Source organism: Microcebus murinus, chromosome 9 (assembly GCF_040939455.1).
Source record: "Microcebus murinus isolate Inina chromosome 9, M.murinus_Inina_mat1.0, whole genome shotgun sequence".
Lineage (NCBI taxonomy): Eukaryota > Metazoa > Chordata > Mammalia > Primates > Cheirogaleidae > Microcebus > Microcebus murinus.
In genome coordinates this window covers 62,485,305-62,507,295 of record NC_134112.1, presented here as the reverse complement: position 1 = coordinate 62,507,295, position 21,991 = coordinate 62,485,305, and the positions used below count along the sequence as shown (strand labels likewise).

Genomic DNA, 21,991 nt, shown 5'->3' with positions numbered 1-21,991 from the left:
TTTTTAGGAATGGTGCAACCTGAGCAAAACTTGCACTAGAATGATGACCACTGGCAATATGAATAATAATTAAAGAGGCTAACGATTAGAGATAGCATAATCATGGGCAGTGGGATCAAAAGAATAATTTCAGAAGCAGAATGGTCAGAGGTTGCAGGTGATGGGTTATAGAGTTCAAGTTAGGAGTTGCATCTGTTTTCTGTTTTGTAACAAACTACCCTGACATTTAGTGGCTTAAAACAACTTATTTCCCATGATTCTTGTAGTTGACTGGATGATCATCTGCTGGTTTGCTTGGACTTATACATCTGCATTTAGCTGAGGGTTCAGCTAGGGCTGGACTGTCTATAATGGCCTCACTCCTGTGTCTGGGGCCTCAGCTCAGATAGCTGGGACTGCGAGACCTCGCTTTATAACAGTCCTCTTCACCGCATGTTACTCTCTGAGTTCTAAGAGAATGAGAATAGAAACTGCAGAATGTCTTGAAACTTGGAGTTGGAAGTCACACAACATGACTTCCTCCATGTTCTGTTGGTCAAAATCAAATCATAAGGTCAGTGCAGAGTCAAGGGATGAGGAAATAGACTCCATCTCTAAGCATGCAAATCTCCATTTAATCAATCACAGGAGTCTGAAGCTACGAGTTTTTCTTTAAAATGACCAAATTGGCAAGTCTGAGGTTAAATCATCTTTTTATGTTTTTACTTATTTATTGATCACTTAGCTGGTATTCAATAAGAGCTTGTTTTATAAAATTTAATTAAGAAGTTAAGTATCTTTTTGGTTCACCTGAGACATTGCCATCATCTTAGCACTCCTTCAGAAACAGATTTGAAGCTGCTTCTAATGGCATACTATCTGGTTTATAAAAGAAGTGGTGAATTCCTAAGCCCTAATAATTAATATGGTTGCTATGGTTAAGCATGAGACTTTCTTTGGAGTTTCCTGGCAGCCAAGATAAAAGGGGAAATCAAGGAATAGTCCTTATCAGAAAGTTAGAAACCTAGCAATTCTTCTATTTTCTTATTTTGGATCTTATGGTCCCTGAATTAAAGTAGACAGTAACCTTGCAGTTATATAGCATATGCAGAAAAGTTTCATGTGACTTACTTATAGTGACCTTTTATAAAATCTAAGAACATAAACCATAACTCAGTGAATAGAATTCTCTAGTACTAAGATAAAGTGTCTCAAGTTTATAACCTACCAGTTGTCATATTAGATCTAAGGGAAAATTAGATCCAAGACTACCTAGAAGAGTAAGTGAATAACTTCTTTAGACCAGAATTATTCAAGATATAGTCCATGGACCAGTGCTGGTCCATGACCTATTTGATGCAGATCCACATGAAGTACAGAAATCAAGAATAAGCTTTTAGAAACTTGGGGCGGTTTGGCATTGCCTCAATATCCATGTGTGAGTGTACTTTATAAAACTTCTGGTTTATAACAGGTGGAAATTTTTGACAATTGATCCTTCCATCAGAGATGGTCTTTCACAATATTATTTGCTTTTTTGGAGCTTTGGATAGAAACTTGGTTATTTGAAATTCTCTACTGGTAAGGGCCCAGTGTGTTTATCTTCTTTGTTGCTGATTGGAGAGCTGAGCCATGTACTATGTCTGGAATGCACACGGTAGGCATCCTGCTGTATAGTTGAAATGTCTAACTAGTCCTTCTAATGGAAGGGAAATCTAGGACATGCCTCCAAAGAAAGCTAAGATTTTCTTCAGAAAGAACTCAATATTTTATGTATTAATATTTGTGGTTAATTTTGTTACTACAGACTATTCTTGTTCAGACCTGGTATCCAATCACCGTGGCCACAAATTCTAGAGAGCAGAAGAAGATATTGGCCAAATATTTATTAGAAACTTCTGGTAACTTAGATGGTCTGGAATACAAGTTACATGATTTTGGCTACAGAGGAGTCTCTTCCCAAGAGGTAAGAAACTGAAACCATCCTCGTTTAATAACATGTGGATAGTCGGTTAGAGTACCACTATCAACTTTTGGGAGTGTTATTGGAATTGATCTTGGTTCTAAGTAGGCCACATTTTGAAATTCCAAAGATTCAACCAGTAAATACATATTAAGTACCTACTATGTGTTAGCAAGGTATATGGAGTATAGCCTTCAACAAATGTCCCTGCCCTTTATATATTAGATGGATGGACATACAGAGACAGACATAAAAATATATCAGATGTCAAATGCTACAAGAGAGTGCAAGGCAGGGTAAGCGAAGAGGGAGTGATGGGAGTGGTGGGGGTAGGCACTATTAAGTAGGCCTCTTTGAGAAGGTAACAGATGAATCTTTAAGTATTTAGGAAAAACAATCTTTGTCATAAAGAACTATTATCTCTGATAATAGTTTAATATTTCTCTAAGAATAGCTAAAGATAATTCCCTTGGCAGCGATGCTTGTACCTTAAATATGAGTTTTTCTTTTTCTTTTTTGGATTTTGTTTTTTGGTTGATTTTCTAGACTGCTGGCATAGGAGCATCTGCTCATTTGGTTAACTTCAAAGGAACAGATACAGTAGCGGGAATTGCTCTAATTAAAAAATATTATGGAACGAAAGATCCTGTTCCAGGCTACTCTGTTCCAGCAGCAGAACACAGGTAAAATTCTGTTTGTTTTCATCCTCCTTTTACCTAAATATTTGTTATCTAAAACTACTAATTTCTTCACTCTTATATTTGTAACTCAGTGATGTTTTGCCTAACTACAGAGCCAGGTACTACAGTAAACCTTTGTGAACTTGAGCAATACAAATTCAGTATTTATATTTTGTATAAAGATTGGAATCAGAGAGGTAGAGAACTTTTAACTATGCTAGAAGGAACAGTTTACTATATTGCCATATGCAGTTAGGTTTTATTCATTAAATTAAGTTTAGAAGTACTCATTGTTAAGTACTGGTCACTTTTTTCCCTTTCCCCATTCTTTTACGTGACTTTACCTATCTTTGCCTTAGAAATTGTCATCTAGACCCAGTATCTACAATTGTAGATGAGAAAGTAAAACTTTTGATGAAAGGGAATGTGTCCAAATTCTTTTTATGCTTTCTTACCTGCTGTTACTCCTGAACCATTTTCAGTTATACTAGAAGGAAATTAAAATCTAGGCTACAGCTGCTTTGGTCCTAGAGCTGACTTTATTGAAAGTAAATGGAGTTTTTAAATGTATGTCAACTCTTTATTTTATTTCTGGTTTTTATAACAAAAGTATTTACTCTAATTATTTGGGAATGTTTATTAAGTTCTACTCAAACTTGAAAACTGCAGAGTGCTAAAACCAGCAGTAAGTTTAGAATAAAGCTGAGCTTTATTATTATTATTTGATGCATATTAATTGACTAACTTCCATATGCATAGCAGAATACTAGACACTACAAGGGATAGAAAGATATAATGAAAATTGATCCTATCTTCAGGATAGTACAAGTCTGATTTGTTGCTTAAGTACTTTTACAGAGGTACAATTAAACTGCTGTAGTGGTGCAAGGGAAGGAAAAAGAAAGATCATACATCCACTGGCAGAATCAAGAAAGCTTTTTATAGAGGTAGTATGTAAAATCTTAACTTCTTGAAGGAACAGTAAAATTCAGTGGCTAACATTGGGCGATTCTCTGAGTAAATATTTATTGCCGCCTTACCATGTATTGAGCATTGTGATAAAAGAACAAGAATGAAAGAGGAGAGTGTGAATGTGTTTAGGGAATAAGGGCTGAAACAGATTTCTTAGGGAACACAGGGTAGACCACAAGACAGGTTAAGCTTAGTAAAGGCCCTCGAATTTATTTTGACATTGTATGTTTAACTATGTACACATCATGCTAGATTATTCTTTGGCATTTTCAAATGGGAGTAGGCACTGAAGTTTTTAAGCAAAGAAGTGATATTATTAGAGAAGTATTTTAGGAGATTATTTTGATAATCGGATATCCTGTGGATTGAAAAAAAAGAAAAACCAGAAATTAGGCTTTCTGGAAAGCGATTGCAGCAGTCTTACAGTATGAAATTCAGAACCAAGTGGCCAAATGAATGGAAAGAAGTAGATAAACATGAGCAGTGGCTTGGGAGATAAAATTGCTGAAACTTAGGGCTCAGTAAAGAGTAGATTCAACTAACATTTATGAGCAATGTCATATTAGTGAGGCCTTGTTGAACATTTTACATACAAGTTTCAGGACTTCTGAACTGGAAAAGTCAAGGTGTCATTATCAGATAAAAGTTTTAGAGTTAGAATATTTTTATTTTGGACTTAGGTGTATATACATCTTTTAAAAATCTAATGTAGTATGTACATATTAGATTCTTTACTGATGGTTTTGTTTCAAAGTAGTGTCATAAGTATACCGTAAATCTGAGAATAAGAATATTATCTTCTTTACGGCTTTCATGTTAAAATGAAAAGGATGCTGTATGTGGATACAGAGTAAAAATCCATTTTATTTTTATAGTCTCATATTTACTACATTTGTAAGTTTGACTCTGTAATATATGAGAATGCTTCAGATGTTCTTAATAGAAACATCTTTTAACAAATTAACTGCAATCAATGTGAGTTTTATTTAACTCATGCTAGTTTTGAGCCCAGGGCCTTGTGAAGCAAAACCTGGGCAAAACGCTGCAGTTGGTTTGTGAAAATCTTACTTGTTGATATTCTTATTGTTACAATTAATATTGACAAATTAATTCTAAAAACATGGATTAAATGAATAGAAGTCAGTACATTTCATTTTTCATTAAATTAGAAAGGATCATTTTGTTTTTGAAGTTTTTATTGTTTTCATAATAAAACCCTGTGGCCCCAAGAAAAATTTTTTTCTAGTGTGGCAGTCAATATTTTAAAAATAGCTTAGTATGGTGAAAAGAGCACTGGACTGAAAGTTGGGAATGCTGAGTGACTTTACAGCTGACATGGTTAGTGGCCTTGAGCTCGTCACTTTATCTCTCTGTTTTTCAGTTCTTCCCTCCAGCAAAACAAAAGGAGGACACAATATCAGAAGGTCATTGAGGATAAATGAGCTAACATCTAAAATAACTTTAAAATAAAAGAACTCTATAAATGTAGAGCTTTACCATTATTATTATAAATATCTTCTTAAAGAATATATGAATCTGGACCTAGAATATTTAATTGCATAACCTTTTTGTCTCAAACTTTGGAAAGATATCAAATTTAATTTGGTGCTTAAAATTGGGATTATTAGCATGGGTGGAATTCATTGAACAGTTAAGATCTTCATATACAAAATAGTGTACTAGAAGAATAGATGTTAGGATTGTATTATGTAGAGAGTGCTATAGGAATTGTCTATGAGATGATGAGATAAAGATATTCTGCCTACTTCCTATCTAATAAGATACATCTGGAGCCCAGAAGAAAAACATGAGCTCAGATACAGATATTGGAAACTCTCACCACCAGAGTGGTTTTTTGGAAAGCTTTGAGACTTTCACACAGGGAGGTATTCAAGAGGGAGACAAGTGCCCAGGGCAGAGCTATGAGAAGTATTGCCATTTGGCAAAGTTAGATTGAAAGAGGAGAACACAGCATCTGGAAGAGACTGAAGAGGAATCATAGAAAATAGTATAAAGAAAAATGAAACATGGAGATGTCATTGAAGTGAAAGGAAAGAAAGTTTCAGGAAAGTTCAGATGGCATGGAGAAAACCAAGTAAGATACAAACTAAAAGTTGATAAGTAAGTTTGGTAGGCATGATACAAGTAGCAGAGTTAGGTGACTATATTGATAACAACTTTAGTAAATAATAACTGCTTAAGCAATGACCACTAACTGTAGAAGTTCATTCTTAGGTTATAAAGTTCTCTAGTGTTGGTATTGATTAAGCTTCATACTCTTCCTTATAAACAAAACAGTAGCAATTCTGAATATGACAAAGGGGCTTCTCTTTATCCATAATTTAACTTTCCATTTAGCCTGCAGATCCTTGCATGAAGTAGAGAATTGACCTCACAGCTACTGGCTGCCTCTGTCGTTATAGAAGAGTGTTCACAATTAGATGAGTTTTATATCAGTAGGCCCTGTTTGTTTTGGATAAGGGTAGTCTCTAAGTAACTAGATCTTTATAAAAACCTGAAGTGTACATGCTCAGCTACACCCAGCATACCTTTGATAGTATAGGCAAAGATGTTTGTTCCAGTCCTTTAGGAAAAAACTTGTTGCATAAAATGACAATTGAAGACATAAATTAGTACAACTCTTCAAACAGTTTTGAGTTAAGCCTTATACCTTTATAATAAGTGAATAAGCTGTCTTTTTATTTTACTGAAGAGTACAGGTAGAGGCAAAAACTAGAAAATTAGGGAGAATGAAAAGTTGCTTGGCATAAGGAAATGGTAATGATTTTCAAATTCATTGTTAAATTGTTTAAAAATTTTAAAATGTACTTTGTTATATATTAATTTTCCAACAAATATACGGGTTGCGCATCCCAAATCTGAAATATTCCAAAATCTGAAACTTTGCTCAAAGGAAGTGTTCATTAGAACATTTAAGAAAATGAGGCCGGGCGCTGTGGCTCACGCCTGTAATCCTAGCTCTTGGGAGGCCGAGGCGGGCGGATTGCTCAAGGTCAGGAGTTCAAAACCAGCCTGAGCGAGACCCCGTCTCTACTATAAATAGAAAGAAATTAATTGGCCAACTGATATATATATAAAATTAGCCGGGCATGGTGGCGCATGCCTGTAGTCCCAGCTACCCGGGAGGCTGAGGCAGAAGGATCACTCGAGCCCAGGAGTTTGAGGTTGCTGTGAGCTAGGCTGACGCCACGGCACTCACTCTAGCCCGGGCAACAAAGTGAGACTCTGTCTCAAAAAAAAAAAAAAAAAAAAAAAAAATGAGCTTTTCAGATTTGGGATACTCAACTGATAAGTATAATGCAAATATTCCAAATCCGGAAAAATTTTAAATTTGGAACACTTCTGGTCCCAAGCATTTCTGATGAGGGATAATCAACCTGTAATTACATGTCAAATATGAATCTATCCAATAAGAAGAATCAGTATTGAGAACATTGCAAAAATCAATCTAGCCTTTCTTGCCTAATAGAAACTCTCACACTTTATTTCCCATCCTTAATTATATTTTGCTTAAACTAAATATTAAAATTCTTATTCCCTGGGTATATATTAATTTGTAGTAATCTATAAATGAAATAAATGCCTGTTATTGGTCATTTGAAGATATAGATAAAGAGTTGACTATATATATGCATAGTATAGTATAATTAATTGTCTAAGTAATTGCCTCTAAGTGTAAAATTTTGAAAGAATAAAGACAAAATATATATCCCTAATATTATTGGTATCTGGTTTTGCAAATTTTACAGAAGGGAGCCAAGTGCTTGCATTGCCTAACTAACTAATAAGAGTATGTATTCATTCTTTCTAACATGTTGACATAAAGTATAGAGGGCATTCAGCAAGTGCTTTTTAGTTCACGGTTGAAAATCAATAGATTCAGGAATACAAAACATAAAAGTTTATAATTGGTTAAATATGACATAAGGACTTTAGAGCTAAATAACTTAATAACTATTGAAGAAGATTAAGGTTGCTTATAAACTAATTTCTAGGGGGTGCTTGACCCAAATATTTCCTTTGCTTTATTATGTACATTCATTAAACTAACTCACTCACCTTCTCTGTGATGTTAACAATTTAGTATAGTAAACATGAGATAAGATTATAGTAAACATGAGATACGATTAACAGTGATTCAGGAATAGATGTGTCTGCTTAAGTAAATCTGTATTTTCATTTTGTTTTCTAGTACCATAACAGCTTGGGGGAAAGACCATGAAAAAGATGCTTTTGAACATATAGTAACGCAGTTTTCATCAGTGCCTGTATCTGTGGTCAGCGATAGCTACGACATTTATAATGCCTGTGAGAAAATATGGGGTGAAGATCTAAGACATTTAATAGTATCAAGAAGTACAGAGGCACCACTAATAATCAGACCTGATTCTGGAAACCCTCTTGACACAGTATTAAAGGTAAATTTTAATATGCAACTTGGTAATTAAAATGCCTGTAGACCGTCTGCATCAACACTGCTTTTAATTTCATTTATACACACACCATCTCAGAGCTGTCTGGACCACTTCTGTTATTTCATAGTTGCAGCCCAGAGAGAGTAATAGATTTGCCCAAGGTCACATGTTAATAGCAGAGAAAGAATACAGAGAATTATGGGTTATTTATGTGCTCTCATTAGACGATCATGTACTGTTGAATAGATATTTTCTTTCCAGCTTACCTTCAGATTTAATTAACAGCATTGCCATTTTAATTATTCCAGTGATTTGGGCACCAAATCTACTTGTGGTTTGTTCTTTTCTTTTATCACAAGTCATTACTAGACCTTTGAAGTTGTTAGTGCAGAAGAAATATTTGCAGGGTAATGTGGAGTAAAAATAATTCAAAAATACTTTTCTAGTAATGGTTCTACAGAGATACTGTTGAATCTTAATGTAGCAGTGTTACAAGTGAATTTCAGAGTGCTTTCTTCAAAAGCAATAATAAAAGCAGGGTTATTTGATGCCTACTATAAGAACAATACTATGATAGGTACTTTATATAAGTAAGATGTGTCATTTAATCTCTGCAAACTGATTCATCAATATGGAATTTGCTCATTGTTAGAATCTTTAATCTATTTAGGAAAAGAACGTATTTGTTGTGGGGGAAGAATGTGTGTTGTAGGTCTGTTGTGTCTCTGACCAAGCTGTCCAAGAAATATTAAATCTGTGTGCAAAACTTTCAGTAGTTAATGATTAAGATGGTTTGCAAATTATGCAGTTTGGCTTTAATAAGAGCAAAGGAGAACTTGAGAGAAACTATGAGTTCTGTATGCTTCATTCACAGCTTTCTCTGCCTATCACAGTTTCTCTGAACTTTGTGATTCAAATGGGTTTATATTCGAGTTATGTCAGACAAAATTAAACCAAACAAAATTATTTTGCATAAGCAGAATAAATCTAAGTCAAAAGTATAATCTATAAGTTAAATAATGCTTTATATACTTCTTAAAAATATTATATTTGTTTAATCTCCTCATATTAAGAATTTTTCTTCTGAATCTATATAATTTGAAAGATGTGAGGGGAAAAAACTTACTTTGAGCCACTTTGTGGTATAAATTGACTCAATAGGAAATAGCATGCTTGTTTCTAATGTGATTAAAAGGGGTTGGGACCAAATTTTAGAAGGCATATACATAGTGCTATAAAAATTTTTAAGTAGTTTTATAGTCTCAAGATTCTCTAGCACAAAGCAAAATCATTTTTTTTTAACTTTGGAAAGTTCTCATACTTGTTTTCAGTTTTAGTTAATTACGTTGCATGTGTATTTTTTCATACAGGTTTTGGATATTTTAGGTAAGAAGTTTCCTATTACTGAAAACTCAAAGGGCTACAAGTTGCTGCCACCTTATCTTAGAGTCATTCAAGGGGATGGAGTAGATATTAATACCTTACAAGAGGTATGTGTTTTATATTCAGCGTTTTAGGCATTGTTTATAATTAAGCTCTTTTATGTTACTTTGATAAACAACACATTACTAATTTAAATACAGTTGTGAGTCTTTTCATAAATGTTTATGTTGGTATATGTCTTCTGTGCATTGCTTAAAGTTTAAAAATAATAATAGTTTAAGATGTATACCAGCCAAACCATACTTACTCTTGTAGCTCTCATTGGCCGTGATGAATGATGAATCTAAAGAAGTATCGCTATGAAAGAAGAACATGTCAGTCAAGGAATGTCCCTTCTAATATAAAACAGAAAATCTTGACTCTGCTCATATAGGTCTGAGTTTTAATAGAATTGAGCTTTAATATGCTAACACATGACCTGTGAACTTCCCAGCCTGCAGAACTGTCAGCTAAATAAACCTCTTTTCTTTATAAACTAAAAAAAAAAGAATTGAGCTTTATGTTTTCTAACAATGTAAAACTTAAATGTTAGTAATGGGTGCTTTTTCAGAAATTTTAGAATGGCTTGTCATCTCTTCTAAATTAAGCATTGACTATCATCACTGTTATTAGATTTAACTAAATAGTATAAGTGTTACACAGGCAAACCTCGTTTTATTGTGCTTCACAGATAGTTTGTGGTTTTTTTTATTTTTTGGTTTTGTTTGTTTTTAACAAATTGAAGGTTTGTGGCAACCCTGCATCAAGCAAGTCTATCCATGCCATTTTTTTTTCAACAGCATGTATTCACTTCATGTCTCTTGTCACATTTTGGTAATTCTTGCAATATTTCAACTTTATTATTATATCTGCTATGGTGATCTTTGATCAGTGATCTTTGATGTTACTATTGCAATTGGTTTGAGGCACAACAAACTGCACCCAGATAAGAGGGTGAACTTAATTTGATACATGTTGTGTGTTCTGCCTATTCCACCAACTGCCCATTCCTCCATCTCTCTCCCTCTCCTCAAGCCTCCCTATCCCCTGAGACACAACAATATTGAAATTAAGCCAGTTAATCCTTTGTACTCGGATGTCGAGTGTGACTTGACATGGTTAACAAAAATTATAGAGATTAAAATTACTCTTTGAATGTATCAATAATTTGAAATATAAAAAAATCCAAATAAATTAGTTTGTATGAAAAGAAACTCCAGTTTTTTATTCTACTGCTGCACTTTGTAAAATCTGGGGTATTTAAAAAATTAAATCCCCAGTAGAATAAAGGAATCGAGAAAAAAGCAAGCAAGTGCAAAGGGTTAACCCTACAGTGGCCTCTATAAATGTTCAAGTGAATGGAAAAGATGCAAGTTCTCACTTTAAATCAAAGCTAGAAATGATTAAGCTTAGTGAGGAAGGCATGTTGAAAGCTTGAGATACCTAAAGAACCAGCTAGCCAAACTGTGAATGCGAAGGAAAAGTTCTTCAAGGAAATTAAATGTGCCACTTCAGTGAACACACAAATGATAAAGCAAAACATCCCTATTGCTGATAAGAAGAAAGTTTTAGCGATCTGGATAGATGATCAAACCAGCCACAACAGTCTCTTAAGCCAAAGCCAATCCAGAGAAAAGCCCTAACTCTCTTCAATTCTGTGAAGGGTGAGAGAGGTATGGAAGCTGCAGAAGAAAAGTTGGAAGCTAGGAGAGGTTGGTTCATGAGGTTTAAAAAAAGAAGCCATCTCCCTAACGTAAAAGTGCGAAGTGAAAAGCAAGTGCTGGTTTGGAGCTATAGGGATGTTTTGCTTTATCATTTGTGTGTTCACTGGAGTGGCACATTTAAAGGGTTGGAGTAGATTTTCCTTTTGGCTATTCTCATGAAATTAAAGGAATACTTAGTACATTTGACTTGCTGTCTTCTATCATAAAAGTGATTGAGTGTGTTAAATAAGAAGGCAGATGCAAGGTAAATAAACCCTACTTAGGAGAAAGAAATACAAACCTAAGGCATGAAACCCTGAGAATTCTAGAAGAAAATGTTGGAAAAACTCTTATAGACATCGGCCTAGGCAAAGAGTTTATAAAGAAGACCCCAAAAGCAATCACAGTATCAACAAAAATAAATAAATGGGACCTGATCAAATTAAAAAGCTTCTGTATAGCCAGAGAAGCTATCGCTAGGGCAAATAAACAACCTACAGAATGGGAGAAAATATTTGCATGCTATATATCTGATAAAGGGCTGATAACTAGGATCTATATAGAACTCAGGAAAATCAACAAAAAAAAAATTTAAAAACCCATTGAAAAGTGGACAAAGGACACAAACAGAAACTTTTCAAAAAAAGACTAATGGCCAAGAAACATACGGAAAAATGCTTAACATTTCTAATCATCAGGGAAATGCAAATCAAAACTACAATGAAATATCACTTAACTGCAGTGGGAATGGCTTTTATCAAAAAGTTCCAAAACAACAAATGTTGGTGTGGATGTGTGGAGATAGGAACACTCATACACTGCTGGTAGGACTGCAAACTAATACAACCTCTATGGAAAGTAATATGGAGATATCTCAAAGAAGTAGACCTACCATTTGATATAGCAATTCCACTACTGGGCATCTACCCAAAAGAACAAGACATTCTATAATAAAGACATCTGTACTAGACTGTTTTAGCAGCACAATTCACAATTGCAAAGATGTGGAAACAACCCAAGTGCCCATCAGTACATGAGTGGATTAATAAAATGTGGTATATGTATAGCATGGAGTACTGCTCAGCCACAAAAAAAAAAAAAAAAAAAAAAGGTGAACTAACACCTCTTGTATAATCCTGGATGGAGCTGGAGCCCATTCTCTCCTAAGTGAAGTACCACAAGAATGGAAAAATAAACACCACGTAGACTCACCATCAAATTGGTACTCATTGATCAATACTTATGTGCCCATATGGAAGTAACATTCATCAGGTGTCAGGCAGGTGGGAGGGGGGAAAGAGGGAATGGGTATGTCCACATCTAATGGGTACAGTATGCGCTATATGGGGGATGGGCATGCTTGTAGCTCTGAATCAGATGGTGCAATGACAATATATGTAACTTAAATGTTTTTTACCCTGTAATATTCTGAAATTTAAAAAAAGATTACAAAATTTTAAAAAACAAAAGCTTCTATACACTCCCTCTATAATGCAACCCATTTAACCCACTTCATGTGCAGGTGTCATTTGGCCCTCTTCATATTGCACTGTGGGAACTGGGACTCAAAAACCAATGCAAAAATGTTGATACTTTGCCTATTGCTATTGCTGCAATAAATTATCTTTGATCTCCAAAAAAAAAGAGAAAGAATACAAATTACATTGGTAAAAAACAAACGTAGTTTTGAAATTATACGTCCTTTGAAACAACTATTTTAGCTGTCAGAACTGTTCATGCAGGTTGCTCTGCTGGCTTGTCGATAATCATTCTTCCAAAAATGATCCAGTGATAAATCTTAACCTTCAGAACATCTGTCCATAATTTTGTTTATGGCATTGGAGCACCAGCCAGGGTAGAATGACTCTACCAATATCTCAATTGTTATGTAGGAGAGAGTATTTTATAGTCTTTTGCCACTAATATCTATTGACTTTACCATGTCCCATTATATATGTTATATATGACACATGTAATAATGTGATGTATTGTGATTTACTAACGATAATAAGAATCATTCCTAGAGTCTAATGACTTGGTGTAAATGTTTGGGTCCCATTGCTTGTGCTGCTGGCATCTGGGTAATAACTCAAGTAGGTACATAAGAGAAGTCGACTCAAGTCACCTTAGACATCCATGGCCAATTTTTTCTCACTTCCTCTCATTTCCTTTATTCCCCTTACCCTAACCACAACCATAATGACAACAACACAGATTCAGAAACTGAATGAAATCTCCTCCTAAACATATCTATCTCAGTCTGTCTTTCTGGGGTAAGTAGGTCTTTAGAAAGAAAATGTGGGATATAACTTTGTCTAGGCCTTTTTCTTATCTAATTATTGACTGTTATAAAACATCTATTAGATGCTTCATTCATCTGTATTGCCCTTTGAAAATTCTCTCTCTCATTGTCTTCCAAATTACTTAGGTTTTGTTTTTCTTTTATCTTCTAGATTGTAGGAGGCATGAAACAGAATAAGTGGAGTATTGAAAATGTTGCCTTTGGTTCTGGTGGAGCTTTGCTACAAAAGTTAACAAGAGATCTCTTGAATTGTTCCTTCAAGTGTAGTTATGTTGTAACCAATGGCCTTGGGGTATGTCCTTCAACTTTTACTCCTTCTGTTTTAGGACCTTCTTTATGTATCTAGGTAGACTGTGGTTATTGAGTGCAATAGTCAAAGGATAATATGGTCTTAGCTGTTAGTATGTTGTCAGGTACTACTGACCTTGTCTCAAAAACAAGGAAAAGAAAGATATTAAGTAATAACATGATTAAGAAGGAAAAAAAGACTTGGAAAAAGGAGGAAAAATAAAGTGAAAGATTATGTAAGAGAGATAATACAGGTCAGTCATTTCCCATGGCTTCAGAATATACCTTTGGATCAAAGAGTTGACCATATTTGAGTAGGAATGTCAACAGCCTAGCCAGCGTATATTAACAGTAAGCAAGGCTGGGCGCGGTGGCTCACGCCTGTAATCCTAGCTGTCTGGGAGGCCGAAGCGGGTGGATCACTCGAGAGCAGGAGTTCGTTCAAAACTAGCCTGAGCAAGAGCGAGACCCCATCTCTGCTATAAATAGAAAGAAATTAATTAGCTAACTAATATATATAGAAAAAATTAGCCGGGCATGGTGGTGCATGCCTGTAGTCCCAGCTACTCAGGAAGCTGAGGCAGTAGGATCGCTTGAGCCCAGGAATTTGTGGTTGCTGTGAGCTAGGCTGACACCACGGCACTCACTCTAGCCTGGGCAACAAAGTGAGACTCTGTCTCAAAAAAAAAAAAAAAAACAAAACAGTAAGCAAGTATGTAATACAATCCCTATCAAAACAGTTTTAGAAAAGTAGAATATGAAGTTTGAATTGTGGTACCAGAATTATGTTCCAGCGGCCCTGGAGCAGGTACATAGCTAAACAACTATCCCTCTAGCTCCTCCATAGTCTCTTGAGAGCAGGGGAGTCTGTGGAGCAAAGTGCAGAGGTGGGAGGATGCCAAAAACCCCTAAAAACATGTAAGTTGGTTCCCTGCTTTACTGTCTTTCATCTTTCCTTGGAGTGTTCTGGGATTGACTCATTTTTGCTCTTATTCCACTGCCATTGTTAATTGCTTCAATTATGTTTTGCCTCCTATCTTTCTGATCCTGAAACAAACATTTTGCTCTCTTGAGGTACTCTTAAGTTTTTTGCTGTTTTTGGTCTTTTACTTTTAAGTTTCTTCTGACAATAACAGAGTAAAGTAAAAAGTAACAAAAGAAAAAGTTACAAGTTAAGAAAGCCTTCACCTTAGTAATATCCTAGTTCCCACTCTAAAGATTTTTTTATATATATATACATATATATATATACACACACACACACACACACATAGTTTTGGCATAGTTGGGTTTTTTAATAGCATGTATCAGTTTAGAGGCAGTTTATATTATTAAAGGAAATACCTTAAGGTCATATGTTAGAATACTCAAAGACTTCCAAAAAATGGAGTGTTAGGTATTTGTCATTGGTAAAAAAGGATATCCAAGATTTGGGTTCCATTTCTACCTTTTTTCATAACAGACTGTCCATCAAAACTTGCTGAAAAGTTATGTTTCTAAAAGCCGGAAGAGATTATTTCGTTATACTTACTAAGTGTCTTAAAACTTACACGTAAGGCCGGGCGCGGTGGCTCACGCCTGTAATCCTAGCTCTCTGGGAGGCCGAGGCAGGCGGATTGCTCGAGGTCAGGAGTTCGAAACCAGCCTGAGCAAGAGCGAGACCCTGTCTCTACTATAAATAGAAAGAAACTAATTGGCCAACTAATATACATAGAAAAAATGAGCCGGGCATGGTGGCTCATGCCTGTAGTCCCAGCTACTCAGGAGGCTGAGGCAGGAGGATTGCTTGAGCCCAGGAGTTTGAGGTTGCTATGAGCTAGGCTGACGCCACGGCACTCACTCTAGCCTAGGCAACAAAGCGAGACTCTGTCTCAAAAAAAAAAAAAAAAAAAAACTTACACGTAAATCATGTTTATACTTTTTTGTAAATGAGAGTTTGGAGATTTCTGATGATTAGTCTATTTCTCTAACTTTCTTAATTTGAATTTTAGGTTAATGTCTTCAAGGACCCAGTTGCTGATCCCAACAAAAGGTCCAAAAAGGGCCGATTGTCTTTACATAGGACGCCAACAGGGAACTTTGTTACACTTGAAGAAGGAAAAGGTGACCTTGAAGAATATGGTCATGTATGTATTTATGCTGATTGTTTTTTTTAACAATAGTAGGTTGGCTCTCCAAATTAATAAGAAAGGTTTTTATGTTGTATTTTACTTTTAAATTCTTTTTAGAATAATTTTTCTGCAGGACAAAGTAGTTTTATTATGAAATGTACAGTTGCTGACCTGGCTTACCAAAATAAGATGAAAAACAAGTAGCTAGGTCATAAATCCAAAGTTTGTGTATACATGTTTTATAACATTCAAAAAAAGTGAAAGTTTTTTTTTTTTTTTATATTGTGGTCAGTATAGGAGTGATTGTTGACCTTCAACAAACTTCTGTATTATACTTGATCTTAATTTTGCTGTCAATTAGCAGTGGATCATTTCTGAAAAGTCATAGTTAAGAATACTTAAACGGATGCTGTTCTTAGACTTCTAGCTGTGTTATAGTAAAATTTTGGTAATTTTAATAAATAGTAGAGGGGCTATTCAGATTCTAAAATGTTGAAGGTAATTCTGTTTGTTTTCCTTAATTTAATAGTGTCCAGTTCAGATGTTTTTCTTTAGTCTCATTTAATTTTCATAGTAATCCTATGGGCTAAAAGTAAATGATACTATCTTAATAGTGTAAAATGTGAAAACAGGGTGACTTGGTTCAGATTACATAATTTATAAATAGTGAAACCTCAACTTAACCAAGTTTTCTGATTCTAGTCAACCAAATTGAAAAAAATGGTAGTATGCTAAAGTAGTCCATGTGATTTAATCTAATATAAATGTACAAAAGTACATTTATGTTCATGAACTCAAGTTATAACATTTTTGGTTTTTAAGCCACTGGATTGAAGAAAACTCAGTTTTGGAAGGAAACTACTCATGAATGTTCATAATCTCAGAAAAGTTTACACTAAACAAACACTAATTTATTATTTTCTATTTTGATTCTTTATAATGTCAAATTTACTGTTATGTTACTTTTATCATTTTTTAAGGTTTTGAGCCAGAATTGATTAAATACCTTTTTTGTTATATTTAATGAAAAATATATAAATTCATAACTCAAACTTTTAGAATTAGATCCCTTTATATAGCCTGTTAGGCGATTCTTTGAGCAAGCCTCTCTTAACTCTTGCATCTAGTGAGATTTTGCTGAATTAGTTTATCTCAGATGAACTAAAAGTCACTTAGACTATAAAAGTAAAAACTTATTTTAAAAAGACATCAATTTTAAGAGTATGTGGTAATACACTAGAACATTCAAAACACTAATCAATTTATAATCATCTAGGTATTTTGATTTAGGAATACGAACCAGCCTTCCCTGATAGGTTATATTTAAATTTATGGAAGAAAATGCTACAGCTGGGGCAGTGTGATTTGAAGCAACACAATGACAAATATATTGGGCATTGTATTATGCACCTCAGTCTTCTGACTAGATAGAAAATTGAGATTATGTCTATGGATTTTTCAAAGAGAAGCTAGAGCCAGATAACCTTATTAAGATAGGCATGGCTTTACCGGACCCAAAAGGAATTTAGTCCTAACTCCCTTAATCTGTCTTCGTTACTTTGTATAGATGAAGTGGATTACCTTTATCAGCGACTTTTGGAGTATACACAGTCTTTCATTCAGTCACTCTGCCTTAGTCAAGAAATAATACCTGTTTTTGTTGGTTTGGGGTTTGGCTTTTGTTTTGTGGATTTTTTAAGCCAGAATTTAGTGCCTAGCAAATTTATTAAATGTCCAGGATATAGGTTTAATCAGTGTAGAGTGTGTTTGTTGACCTGCAACTAGGAATGGTTTAGCAGGCTTTCCTTGCTGCATGTCAGTGTTGATTATCAGTGGCAGTCATAGTTCTCCTGGTGACCACCTCAGAATAAAAAAATGGTCAACTAGGTTTTTTGTTTTTCCTTTTAAGAAAACTGGCTTAAGAATGTAATATTTAAATCATTCCTTTTTCTGAAAGTTGAATATTTCTACGTAGTAGGTAGGCAACTCAATGATTTGCCATTTTAAATAGCACCTTGTTCTCTGTCTGCTCCACCAGCATTTTTTGTGTATCACATCATTCCATAATTTGAACACCATCAACATCTCTTTGTTTTGGATTTATATATTTTGCTTGATAATCTCTTCAGCATAATCATTAAATTTATTACATTTATGCAGGATCTTCTCCATACTGTCTTCAAGAATGGGAAGGTGACAAAAAGCTATTCATTTGATGAAGTAAGAAAAAATGCACAGCTGAATATCATTGAACTGGAAGCAGCACCTCATTAGGCTTTGGTTTATGACTGGGTGTGTGTTGCGTGCGCATGTGTATGTGTACACATGCATACACACACGTATGCACCTGTGTGTGTGTGTGAGTATGTAATACATAATGTTTATTGTACAGATACGTGGGGTTTCTTTGTGTTTTATGATACAGCCAAATTATTTGTTGGTTTATGGACATACTGCCCTTTCATTTTTTAATTTTTTTCCAGTGTTTAGGTGATCTCAAATTAGGAAACGCACTTAACCATGTAAAAGATTAACACTAAAGCAAGCTTTTTAGGGCCCTTTGCCAGTAGATAGTAATTCAATCTGGTATTGATCTTTTCACAAATAACAGAACTGGGAAACTTTTATATATAACTAATGATCACATAAAACAGATTTGCATAAAATTATCATGATTGCTTTATGTTTATATTTAACTTGTATTTTTGTACAAACAAGATTGTGTAAGATATATTTAAAGTTTCAGTGATTTAACAGTCTTTCCAACTTTTCATGATTTTTATGAGCACAGACTTTCAAGGAAATACTTGAAAATAAATTACATTGCCTTTTGTCCATTAATCAGCAAATAAAACATGGCCTTAACAAAGTTGTTTGTGTTATTGTACAATTTTGAAAATTATGTCAGGACATAACCTATAGAATTACTAACCTCACTGCCCCTTGTAGAATATGTATTAATCATTCTACATTAAAGAAAATAATGGTTCTTACTGGAATGTCTAGGCACTGTACAGTTATTATATACTTTGGTCATTGAATTGTACCAGTGAAATGCCAAATTTGAAAGGCCTGTACTGCAATTTTATATGTCAGATATTGCCTGTGGCTCTAATATGCACCTCAAGATTTTAAGGAGATAATGTTTTTAGAGAGAATTTTGCTTCCACTATAGAATATATACATAAATGTAAAATATTGACAAAAGTGGAAGTAGTGTATTTTAAAGTAATTACACTTCTGAATTTATTTTTCATATTCTATAGTTGGTATGACTTAAATGAATTACTGGAGTGGGTAGTGAGTGTACTTATTTTAAATGTTTTGATTCTGTTATATTTTTCATTAAGTTTTTTCAAAAAATTAAATTGAATATTAAATTGTATGGACATCATTTATTAATTTTAAACTGAATTCCTTCATAAATAATACCTAAGCAAGTTCCTAAATGAAGATAAATTATCCCAATGAAAAGCATGATGACATGCACTACAATAGAAGAATCTTTAACTAGAGTGATTAACTGCTAGATTCTGAATCAGTCATCACATTTGACTAGAGACCAGTTTCTTTCAAATGATTTTTTTATATGCGTAGGTCTGTTCTAAGACAAGGGTTGGCCAACTATGGCCCAAAGGCCAAATTTGGACTGCTGCCTGTTTTGCAAATGCATATTGTCTATGGCTGCTTTCCAAGTACAGCAACAGAAATTGAGTAGTTGCAATAGAGGACAAATGGTCCGCAAGTCCAAAGTGTTTATTATCTGGCCCTTTACACAAAATTAGGAAAAAAGCTTTTTGACTCCTGTTCTAAGAAAAGGAGTGTGCCTTGCATTTTAGGGGAAATGTTGGTTTCCAGGGATGGGCAGAGGCTAAATAATTATGTCTTTTGTCTTTTCTTTTCTCACTTAAGAATCTGATAGTGGGAGACCAATTTAGAAAAGTTTTAAAAACATGACATTAAATGTGAAATTTTAAAATTGAAAAGCCATAAATCATCTGTCTTAAGCAGTTACATGAGAAAATGTTTTGTCACTAGAATAATCTAATTGGGGTGAGTTATATTTATTAAATGTCTTTTATAAGTGGTATTAGAAAGAATATAGGTTTTTCAGATGATTGTATTAATAAATATTTAGTGAGAACAATAGCATTCACTTTTAGTATGAGTCTTCATTCTGTAATCCATGGTAGAAAATAATTTTGAGATGATTTTTAAAAATATATTTAAGTAAGGATTAGTAATATTAAAAAACACACCTTTCTTCACAAAATGTGCTGAGAGAATTATAAAGAATTAAAACTATATTTATTACCAATAACAACTTTGATAACCACCCATAATTTTGTATTAAAGTGTTTAAACATTGGAATTACACCACAGACAGTATTTTTTGTGCTTCAGCAGCTTCGGAATATCTAGAGGAATTTTATTTTGGAACTTTCAGTGAATACCAAAAGCTGTACGTTTGTTCACAACCATAGATTAGGAGGTGGAATGATTAATTCTGTTAGCTTTTACCACTTGGAACTGATTAATTCTGAATTTCTGGCACTAAGCAGTTAGTATTTGGCCATCCCTTATTCAGAGCACCAAATAGTTAACATGGATATCAGATAAAACTCTACTTTATGTCACCCTTAAATCATCCTAACTCTTCCAGACAAAAGCAAATGGTATTTATGGGTGTAAGCCATTAGATTTGTAGTTGACATTAATGAATCCCCCTTGATTCTTAATATCATCAAGTATTTATGTTTTAAACAGGAGGTAGGAGTTCTATGTTAAGACTCTTAATTTAGTTGTGTCCTATACTTAAAGTAAATGGTTTTTATGATTATCCCTTATTTCTTTTTTTGAAATAAATTGTTAAGAAAAAATTTTTATAATCCATCTTGGAAAATTAGAGAAAAATGGCAGGGTATTTTGTTCTGTTTGCCATAATTTGGAACTCACACTTAAAATATTTTGTAGTTTTACATTCCTTTTTAACCCATTCAGTGGAGAATGTCAGCTTTTCTCCCAAGTTGTATGTTAAATCTATTCTAATATGTATTCAACATCAAGTATAAACATGTAATAAACTTGGAAATAAAGTTTAGCTCTATTAGTGAAATGTTAAGTTTGTGTGCTTCAAGTAATGCCATTTCCAGACCTACCTTTTTTAGGTATTTCTACCGTTCAAAGAATTAAGAGGATGAGAGACAGGGAAGTGTCAGGATTGACTCCTATTTTCAGCCTTATACTACTATGTGAATGGTAGTGTCTCTTACTGAGAATCCTGGAGGGATGCCAGATTTGGGGGAAAGAGCACAATTCCCATGTTAAGGTTTGAGATGCCTTTTAAAACATTTAAATGTAGCTATTAATTAGGTAATAGGTGATGCAGGTTTGAGGATAGAAGGTGTGGCTTTGATGTACAGGAGGTCAATGAACACACATAGTTAAGGAGACTTTTCTAGGGAGAGTATAGAGCAGGAGTTGGCAAACCCTAGGCCATAGGTTAAATCCAGCCTGCCATCTATTTTTGTAAATAATTTATTGGAACACAGCCATACCCATTCATTTAATTACTGTCTTTGGCTGCTTTCGTGCTGCAGTGACAGAATTGATTAGTTGTAACGGAAAAATTATGGCTGCAAAGCCTAAAATAGTTTACTGTCTGACCCTTTACAGGAAAAGTGCCAATCTCTGCTATGGAGTATAAGAGGGTAGGATCTAGGGCAAACCATGAGTAACTCTTGAAGGTTATGTAGTAGAGCATGGGCAGGCCAAGGAGACTGACAGGCATAGCTAAAGGGATGAAAGGACCAGCAAGAAAAGTCAAGTCACAAAGGGCAAAGGAAGGGTTTTTGAGCTCAGGTGTTGAATATTGCTGAGGGCTGAGATAGAGTGAAGAACCCTTGAAAAGGGTCCAGGAAAGAGGGAGGAGTTGGAAATAAGAGCAAAAAGGGTGATGATTTGGGGTTCCAGAGAAGGTAGAGGAAGATAGGATGCACTGGTCAGAGATTGGCTTTACATGGGAGGAGGTGCTTCTGTTCCTAAAGCAAAGGATGGCTGCAGACGCATGCTTTCGTTATCTCTGAAGTCAGGCCAGATTCCACTTGCAGGTGGTTTGCATTCATTTATGTTCAC

At 34.5% G+C, this 21,991-nt stretch overlaps 1 protein-coding gene across 2 annotated transcripts in view; it reads left to right on the top strand.

Annotated features, from left to right (window-relative positions):
* Window positions 1-20,005, top strand: part of NAMPT (nicotinamide phosphoribosyltransferase) — a 37,157-nt gene extending 17,152 nt beyond the window's left edge. For both annotated transcript variants that reach the window (XM_076006522.1, XM_012746431.2), the window contains 7 exons: window positions 1,787-1,945; window positions 2,489-2,625; window positions 7,808-8,033; window positions 9,401-9,520; window positions 13,609-13,749; window positions 15,737-15,871; window positions 18,017-20,005. In XM_076006522.1, coding sequence (XP_075862637.1) covers window positions 1,787-1,945; window positions 2,489-2,625; window positions 7,808-8,033; window positions 9,401-9,520; window positions 13,609-13,749; window positions 15,737-15,871; window positions 18,017-18,130 — 1,032 coding nt within the window. In that variant the 3' untranslated portion in view covers window positions 18,131-20,005. The remainder of the gene's footprint in view (window positions 1-1,786; window positions 1,946-2,488; window positions 2,626-7,807; window positions 8,034-9,400; window positions 9,521-13,608; window positions 13,750-15,736; window positions 15,872-18,016) is intronic.
* The last annotated feature ends 1,986 nt before the right edge of the window (window positions 20,006-21,991 follow it).